Source organism: Penaeus monodon, chromosome 3 (assembly GCF_015228065.2).
Source record: "Penaeus monodon isolate SGIC_2016 chromosome 3, NSTDA_Pmon_1, whole genome shotgun sequence".
Lineage (NCBI taxonomy): Eukaryota > Metazoa > Arthropoda > Malacostraca > Decapoda > Penaeidae > Penaeus > Penaeus monodon.
In genome coordinates, this window is record NC_051388.1 from 7752239 (window position 1) to 7762042 (window position 9804).

General features: G+C 39.3%; 1 protein-coding gene across 1 annotated transcript in view; it reads left to right on the forward strand.

Annotated features, from left to right (window-relative positions):
* The window catches only part of LOC119585131, a gene marked incomplete in the record, with an annotated part of 180639 nt that overhangs the window by 111274 nt on the left and 59561 nt on the right, over positions 1–9804 (forward strand). Inside the window, 1 exon segment of the mRNA XM_037933765.1 lies at positions 7305–7463. Coding sequence (XP_037789693.1) covers positions 7305–7463 — 159 coding nt within the window.

The following is a 9804-nucleotide window of genomic DNA, read 5'->3' on the forward strand; positions in this document are numbered from 1 at the left end:
TTGAACCAACATATATATATATTCTAGATATTCACATAGATGGAGCCCTAATGCATATGATCATCATCACCATCATTGATTCATCCAAACGAGATAGCCGAAGAGGTGAAAATAAAAGTGGGGGGGGGGTAATACCGTATTGTAATGAGATACAAATTGAATTACAATTCCTCCGCGGTGTTAATTGTCCTCATTACCCAATTCGATAATATATTCTTTCCTCCTACTTCGAAAAGGAGAAAGCAGACAAAAAATTTCTTTGTAGAATCGTGTGACTGTAGAATGGAAATTCGTTTTATAAGCGATTTTTCAATCCATTTAGTCCATTTATAATCCATTTTAATCCATAGGCACATAGGAACACTGAAACGCAAACGGAGTAATGCACTTATACATATATACCCAGACTAGTAAAGATGCAAAAACAAGCAACAAGCATTTATATATAAAAAAAAAAACAAAAAAAAAAACGCATAAGTAGATAGAGAGATAGACAGAAAGATGATTAGTTACATAAGTCATCATCCTTACCGCCATCATCATCATAAATATCAACATGATCATTATCAATCATATTCATCATCTTTATCATCATAAACGAACTACATACTCCTCCTCTTTTCGTTCCGCCATATCAGACAGACCCTTCGTTCGTGTTCTATGACAACGAATAATCGAAACTATAATAAAGGAATCTCCTTTGGCTGTAGTTTTATCCCATTATCATATGTTATCGTTATAATCTAGTTCTGGCAAATATATCTTTTTTATGACCGGATGCCCTTCCTGACGCTAACCCTCTCTATTTACCCGGGTTTGGGACCGGCACTGACTGGGCTGCCTTGCTCACCCGGTGGCCAGATTAAACATATAATGAAGTAATATTGTATACTATTCTAGACACGTCACTAACCCCAGGGTGCGTTGGCTGTACTGTTTCTATTACATACAAAGGAGAAGCTGATATTATTTTTCGAGGGGAGGGGAGGGGAGAAATGAGGGAGAGAGTGGGGGAGGGAAGGTAGTGGGAGGTAGGAAGGGAGGAGAAGTTGAGAGAAAGGAGAGGGAATGGAATGAGGGAGAAGGAAGGAAAGAAAAAATAGAGAAAGAGGGAGATGGGAGGGGGATGGAGAGAGGGAGAGGAAGGGAGGGGAGTGGGAAGGAGAGGAATGGGAGTCGGAGATAAAGAAGGAGGAGGAGAAGAAGTTGAGAGAAAGGAGAGGGAATGGAATGAGGGAGAAGAAGGGAAAGAAGAAATAGAAGAAGAGGGAGATGGGAGGGGAGTGGAGGGGGGGGATTAGGGAAAGGAAAGATAGGACAAGGAAGAAGAGGAAGGGGTGAATGGGAGGGAGGAGAAAGAGGAGAGGAAATGGGGAAGGGATGAAAGAAAACTGAGGAAAGGAAGGGAGAGAGAGGGAAGAGAAGGGATGGGAGGAAAAATAATGAAAGAGGGAGAGGAATGACTGGAACAAAGGAGGAAGGAACAGAGGAGAAAGAGGAAAGGTGAAGGATGAAGAGGGGGAATAGGGAGATGGAGAGAATGAGAAGGGAGGGAAAAAGAAAACGTAAAAGGGGGGGGGGGGTGCTCTGCAACTAACCCTTTGTTGTTCATAATGTGTTATTAGATTATTATATCAGCTTTAGAATTCTTAATTAACTGCCTTTGGGTAATAGGGAATGAGCAGTTGAGTCCATGGCGTATCTTTGTGTTTATATTTGTGTCTGTCTGTTTATCCATCTCTCTCTCTCTCTTTTTCTCTGTCTCTGTCTCTCTCTCTCTCTGTATCTCTCTCTCTCTCTCTCTCTCTATCTCTATCTATCTATCTATCTATCTATCTATCTATCTCTCTCTCTCTCTCTCTCTCTCTCTCTCTCTTTTCTCTTTCTCTCTCATCTTCTCCTCTTCTCATCTTTCTCCTCCTCTCTCTCTCTTCTCCTCCTCTCTCTCTCCTCTCTCTCTCTATCTATCTATCTTTTTTTTTCTCTCTCTCTCTCTGTTTGTCTCTCTCCAAAATTATCTAATATAAGCAATGCGATAATAGGAAAAAAAAAAAAAAAAAAAAATCTTTATCACGAGGGGAATGAAGTAGGAAGAAGAGAAGGGGAAATGGAGAGGGGAAGCAAGAGAGATTATTACGTTCTCTGAATCTATAATCTCGAAGGCATAAGAGGGGAAAAAAACCCTCGCTGTTCCTCGAAAATCTAAATTAAACTTGTGTGTGTCAACAGATGTTCCAACAAGCACCCTGACAACCCCCCACCCCCCCTTCTTTCCCCTCTTCCGGAGCTTCCTTCCCCCTCTTCCCCTCCATTTCTTTCCCCCTCCCTCTCTGCCTCTCGTACCCTTGTTTCTTCGCCTGTTTACTTATTCCTTCCATCCCAGTCGGTCATTTTCTTCTCTTCCCATCTTCTCCTTCACTCTTCTCACTCTCTTTTCTTTTTCTACCTCTCCTCTTCCATTCCCTTCCCTTCGCCTCGTTCTTCCCTCTTCTTTCCTTCCCCTTCTCTTTCTTTTCTTCTTTCGTCCGTCTCCCTTTCCCAATTCCCTCCTTCTCTATCCCTCAAAAAGGAAAACAGACAAAAGAGAAAAAAGAAAGAGAAAAGGAAGAAAGAGAGACAAGAAGAAAAAAAAGATCGAAGAGGGAACAGAGAAGAGAGAAAGAAAAGGAAACAGAAGAGAGAATAGAGAAGAGAGAAGAGAGAGAGAGAGAGAGAGAGAGAGAGAGAGAGAGAGAGAGAGAGAGAGAGAGAGAGAGAGAGAGAGAGAGAGAGAGAGAGAGAGAGAGAGAGATTTCCAAGCCAATAGTTCATTTGTGGCAATGCCTTGAGAACAACTTAAAGGCACAGGTGTTTCTACAGAAGCTTTTGGAGACTATTCCTTTGAAGCTCAGTCAGATTAGCAACACAGATATAATGAGGGTGCGTACATGTGTGTGTGTGGGAGGGGGTTTGTGTGTGTGTGTGTGTGTGTGGGTGTGGGGGGGGGGCTGCTGTTGTTATTGTGTGTATGTGTGACTTTGTGTTTGTTTGGTTGTGTGTGTTTGAGTTTGTGTGTGTGAGTTTGTATATGTATGTGTGTGTATGTGTGTGTGCATGTGTGTGTGTGTGTGTGTGTGTGTGTGTGTGTGTGTGTGTGTGTGTGTGTGTGTGTGTGTGTGTGTGTGTGTGTGTGTGTGTACACGTATGTTTGGATTTCCGTAAGTATATATGTTTTTATGTCTGATTTTAAGTATAAATGTGTGTTTTGTGTGTATGAGTGTGAGCATACTCTAACACGAGTATATGTATACGTTTCTGTGCATGAGTGTATTTGTGTGTGTGCCTGTGCGTATACACGTCCGATCCAGTTTCTATACATACACAAAAATCCAGAGAGAAAGTACACATCAGTTCCAGGCGATACCTTTGGCCGAAAACGGAATATATATCTAGAATAAGTACTGAAGCCTTGGTCAAAGGAATGGCACTGGCGAGTGGCACAGTGCCTGAATATTGCCAGAAAGAAAAGCGGGGATGATATATATACACCTTTGGCTCTCTATTTAAAAGGAAAAATTGATTTGTTCGTTAGATATTTGGAGACGGACAGCAAAATCCACATCGCATTCCATTTTGACGAAATCAATGCAAACCCTAAACCAAAATTTGTGAAATCAACGTTTTCAATAAAGTGGATTTTGCAACAAGAACGAATGGATCACAATTCAATCTCAAAGGTCAGTTTTAAGATTATTCTTTAAATAGAATTTGGGATAATACACATATGCTTTTATATTTATAAACTTGGAAATTTCGAAATTACACCGAAATTCGTGTCCGAGAGATTATGAGAGAAAATAAAGACTTCATTATTTGGGGGGAAAAAGCTACATGATTCAGAATTCAGTGACGTTCCATTTCTCTCAACAAAACTGATTGCTATTCGAATTTTCATTTAGCATTCAGAGAATCGTTTTTTTATGTTTAAATTAGATTTTTTTCACTTAAGGGGAGGGATGAAGGAGATGGAGAGAGGGGAAGGGGGGGAGGGAGGGGAGGGGAGCTACGCCATCTGCACATCAGAGTGGCAGGCATCTCCTCCCCCCCCCTTACTATCTTTTTTTGAAGTTCGTCGTTTTTCATAATTTTTCGTCTCCCAAGGGAACGCGTAAGTAGATGAAACTGAACGTTTTTTTTTCTCCATAAATGTCCATTAGTTGATAAACCTATTGGCAATGTCCAGGCGTAAGAGTGCTGACGGGTGCTATGTTTGTTATTGCATCACAGGAGGCGCTGGCACTATGGCACTCTAGCACTCTGGCACCCTGGCACTCGATAAAGGCACTGCGTCGGAGAGAGTCACCTGGAGAAGTGCCAGTTAGGCCTATGATTATGTGATGGAGATTTAGATAAAGAAGGAGGAAGGGGGGGGGGAAGAGGAGGAAAGGGGAGGGGGGAGGAGGGGGGAGGTGGAGGGAGGAGGGGGTGGAGGAGGAGGTGGAGGGGGGAGAAGGAAGAGGATTAAGATAAATAGGAGGAGGAGGAGAAGGAGGAGGGGGAGGGGGATGGGGGAGGAGGAGGAAGAGGAGGAGGAGGAGGGGGAGGGGGGAGAGGGAGAAGGAAGAGCATGAGGAGAAGGAGGAAGAAGAAGGGGAATATCAGGAAGAGGAGGAAAGAAGATAAGAGAACAACGAAAGGGGATGATGAAAGAGAAGAGAGAACAGAAGGAAGAAGAGGAAAATTCGAAAATGAAAGGAAGAAGATAAAAGAAAACGGAGGAAGAAAAGTGAAAAAAAAATGAAAAGAAAAGAAAGAAAATAGAAAAAGACAAAAAAATCCAGATTATTTTTTTTAAAGAAGAAATAAAATGAAGAATAAAGAAGCAGAAGAAGAAGAAAAAGAAGATGAAGAAGAAGAAAAAGAAGAAAAAGAAGAAGAAGAGGAGGAGGAGGAGGAGGAGGAAGAGAACCAACGAAATCTCAAGAGCCTAAATAGACGTGTGTGTGAGAATCAACCAGACGTTTTGAAGATTAAATCGATTGGACGCCATGCTTTGATGTTTCTTCTTCTTCTTCTTCTTCTTCTTCTTCTTCTTCTTCTTCTTCTTCTTCTTCTTCTTCTTCTTCTTCTTCTTCTTTCTTTTTCTTCTTCTTTTTCTTTTTCTTCTTCTTCTTCTTCTTTTCTTCTTTTCCTTCTTCTTCTTCTTCTTCTTCTTTTTCTTCTTCTTCTTTTCTTCTTCTTCTTCTTCTTCTTCTCTTCTTCTTCTTCTTCTTCTTCTTCTTCTTCTTCTTCTTCTTCTTCTTCTTCTTTTCTTCTTTTTCTTCTTCTTCTTCTTTCTTTTCTTTCTTTTCTTTGTTTCTTTTCTGTTTTTGCTTATTTATTTTTATTTGTTTTGTTTGTTTGTTTGTTCGTTTGTTTGTTTGTTTGTATGTTTTCTTCCTCGAGAATATATTTTAAATGAATGGAAGAATTGAAATAAATGAAAAGAATATGGAAACAGCGTGAATAGAATAAAGATAAGCGAGAGAAACAGAATAGTAAAAATAATTGATTTCAAAATTGATCATTTGTAAATCTTGAAGTGGTTTGCGTGTGTGTGTGTGTGTGTGTGTGTGTGTGTGTGTGTGTTTGTTTGTTTGTGTTTGTTTTATGTGTGTTGTGTTGTATCTGTTTATTTGTTGTGTGTGTGTGTGTGTGTGTGTGTGTGTGTGTGTGTGTGTGTGTGTATCTGTGTATATGTGTGTGTCTGTGTGTTTGACTGTGTATGTGAGTCTGTATGTCTGTGTGTAATCCCGTGTGTATATGTGTATCCGTATCAGCGTGCTTGTCAATAGTTATGTATATTTTCTCTGTTGTTTCCGCATTCAAGATTTCTATTTCCATCCTCAATTTTTCCAACGTCTTTTCGAAATAAAAGAACTTGTCTACACCCAACTATAAGATCAAAAAAAAAAAAAAAAAAAAAAAAAAACGTATTATATATAGAAATGCAACCATATCATTTTTTTTTCTACATCATGAAAAAGGAAATTATATTTTTTATCATTTCGAAAATCTGGTGATGTTATAAATTTTTTTTCTATCTATCTATATATCTATCTTTTATTTATTCATCTATTTTTCACCATATTTCTTTCTATCTACCTATCTATCTATCTATCAGTCTATCTAAATCTATCTATTTATCTATCTATCTATCTCTCTATTTATCTATCTACCTATCTATCTATCTCTATGTCTATCTATCCTGGCTATCTATTGGTGTATCTAATCATCTATCTATCCATCTATCTATCTACCTATGTATCTCTCACGCACACAGACAGATAGACAGAGAAACAGATTGATAGATACATACATACATAATACATATATACATACAAAGACGGAGTGACAGATACATACATACATACATACATACATACATACAAAGATTTTTTAAACATTTCATTTTTTTTATCATTACCGTAATGATGACAACGTTGAAAATGGTGATAATAATGATAGTGTTGATAATTGCGATGATGTTAATAATGATGATGAAGATTATAAAAATAATGAGGATGATAATGACAAATGAAAATAATAATAATAATGATAGGAATTTGGAATTAATAATGATGATGATGATGACAATAATGATAACGATGACGATGGCGATTATGATGTTAGTGATAATACTGATGATTTCTCTATTTTCTCTTTCTTCTCTTGTTTACCTTTCAATCACTTGACATCACTTCTATCACCTCTCTTAACGTTTGATTCACGTTTTATCATCTCTCGTCCAATTCTCATTACTTCACAATCACCTCAACCCCCCCCCCCCCACGGATGACCCCTGAGAGCAATTGTTATCTGTGTTTCTCTCTCTCTCTCTCTCTCTCTCTCTCTCTCTCTCTCTCTCTCTCTCTCTCTCTCTCTCTCTCTCTCTCTCTCTCTCTCTCTCTCTCTCTCTCTCTCTCTCTCTCTCTCTCTCTCTCTCTCTCCCTCTCTCTCTCTCTATCTATCTATCTATCTATCTATCTATCTGTTTGTCTACTTATCTATCTATCTACCTGCCTGTCTGTCTATCTATCTATCTATCTATCTATCTATCTGTCTATCTTTTTCTCTCTCGATCTTCCTGCTCCTTTCTTTCACTCCATCCATCTGTTCATCTATTTATCTATTTCATTCCTTAACACCCATTACTTCTCCCTATCCATCTATCTATCTGTCAATCCATCCATCTACCTATCTATCTATCTATCTACCCCCACCACCTCCCTTTATCTCTCCATAACCACACCTAATCTCTTATCTCTCCCCCCTCCTCCCCCCAGGCACGGATGCCCCCCCAGACATAGGGGCCATCGCCTGCACCCCCGAAGGAAACGAGTGCGGTGAGGTCACCAACAGTGAATGCAACAAGGCAACATTGCAGTGCTATTGCCCGACCTCTTACCCCATCCATGACTATGAGAACCGCTACTGTGTAAGGGGTGAGTAGAATGTTGTATTTGTTTATTTGTTTATTTGTCTGTTTGTGTGTTTTGGGGGGTAAATTGACTATGAGAACCGTTATTGTGTAAGGGGTAAGTAGAATATTGTATTTGTTTATTTGTTTATTTGTCTGTTTGTGTGTTTGTTCGGCCAATTTATGACCGCTAAACAGTTATTGCGTAGACTATCAATTTGTTTTTTTAGTTCATTTGTTTGTTTGTTTGTACGTTTGTTCGCGTTCGGGTGAGAATGATATTTACTTGTTTACTTTGTTTATTCGTGGGGGGGGGGGAGGTTGTAGCGGAAATGTACTTATATCTTAATGATGCTAATCTTTATTTACTTAAAATAATACAGCTGGCGAGTTTAGAAACAGCAGTAATGATGATTGTATGAGCAATGATTATTGTATTAATGATAGTGGCCACAGCAATCAAAAATGCATTACGTGAAAATGAGTATTATGTTAATTTCTTATTGCAATGTGTTTTTATAGCACTTTTAATAAATTTAATTTGATAGGTGAGTTATGGTAGATATAGCTAAAATAAAATTTATTCTGTACTGTTTTTGGGTTATTTTTTTTTATACTTTTGTTTGTACGCGTTTGTATGTCTGTGTAAGTGTGTGGGTTTATCTGCTTGTATCTTTCTCTTTCTCTGTCTCTTTTTCTTTCTTTCTTTCCTCTCTCTCTCTCTCTCTCTCTCTCTCTCTCTCTCTCTCTCTCTCTCTCTCTCTCCTCGTCTCTCTCTCTCTCTCCTCGTCTCTCTCCTCTCTCTCTTCTCTCCTTCTCTCTGTCTCTCTGTCTGTTCTCCTCTCTCTCTCTCTCTCTCTCTCCCTCTCCCTCTTTCTCTGCTCTCTCTCTCCTCTCTCTCTCTCTCTCTCTCTCTCTTTTTATCTCTCTCTCCTCTCTCTATCTCTCTCTCTCTCTCTCTCCTCTCTCTCTCTCTCTCTCTTTCTCTCTCTCTCTCTCCTCTCTCTCTCTTTCTTTCTCTCTCTCTCTCTCTCTCCTCTCTCTCTCTCCTCTCTCTCTCTCTCTCTCTCTCTCTCTCTCTCTCTCTTTAATGATTTACAATAGTCGCATCACACCAGAATTACGTATTTTTTTCAATGACAACTTTGCATTCACAAATTTCCCAATATCATTATCCCATATTTTTCACAGCACGGTATTCATTGAAGGTTTGGGCAGCTCTTTATCGCCTGACTCTATCCCGTAGGTATGTGTGTGTATGTGTATTTGTGTGTGTGTGTGTGTGTGTGTGTGTGTGGTGTGTGTTGTGTGTGTGTGTGTGTGTGTGTGTGTGTGTGTGTGTGTGTGTGTGTGTATGTGTGTGCGTGTGTATTTGTTTGTTTGTGTATATATATCTATACATATATATATATATATATATATATATATATATATATATATATATATATATATATATATATATATACACATATACATACACGCATACATGTGTGCGTGTGTTTGTGTATGTGTGTAAGGGCCTATGCAATATACACATATATATATCATATCTGTAACCCAGAACCTTCACCTACGATTGTGAACGTGACAGCTGTAAATGACGTCTGATAGTATCTTTGACGAAACGCACTGGCTCTGAAAATGAATATTAATAAAAAATAGTAATTGTATTTTTAATAATAGATTGCATGTAATAGATGTGGTTGTTTTTGTTGCGCCGTTGTTGAATATGAATGTGATACGAATGGTAAATGTATTTCAAAGATTAGATATAATAGTAGTAGTTGTTTCTGTTTCTGCTGTTGCTTGTAAATGTTACTACTGAAATTATGTTTTTGTTATATTAGAGACACTGGCCGGAAATATCGCAATAGCGTAATTATTACTTATAGTCGTACCTTGTGGCTTTTAATGTTATTATCGTCATGCTATTATTAAGAAGAGCAGATGGTATTCTCTCGATTTCCATTCACTTTGGGTTAATCTCCCTGCCTACCTCCTCCCCCCCTCTCTTTATTCTCCCCTCTCTTCCTCCTCTCCCCTTTCTAACCACTATTAACCCTCCTTCCTCCGCCCTCTCCCCTCATTCCTCCCCTCTCTCGCCCCCATTCCACCTCCCTCTTTCTCCTTACACCCTCTCTTTCCGCTCTCCCCTCCCCCCTTTCCCCTCATTATACCTCCCCCCCTTTCTCTCCCCTCTTTCCTTACCAATTCTTCTCCCTCATTACCCGCAGGTCAAGTCAGGTCACGCGTGGCAATGACCTGATATTACGACTGACCTTGATGAGGGTACTCGATCGACCGCCGTAGCAATGGGCCATTTCATAGTGAATTCATTATTTCCTGGTCGTGGTGGGGGCAATTGG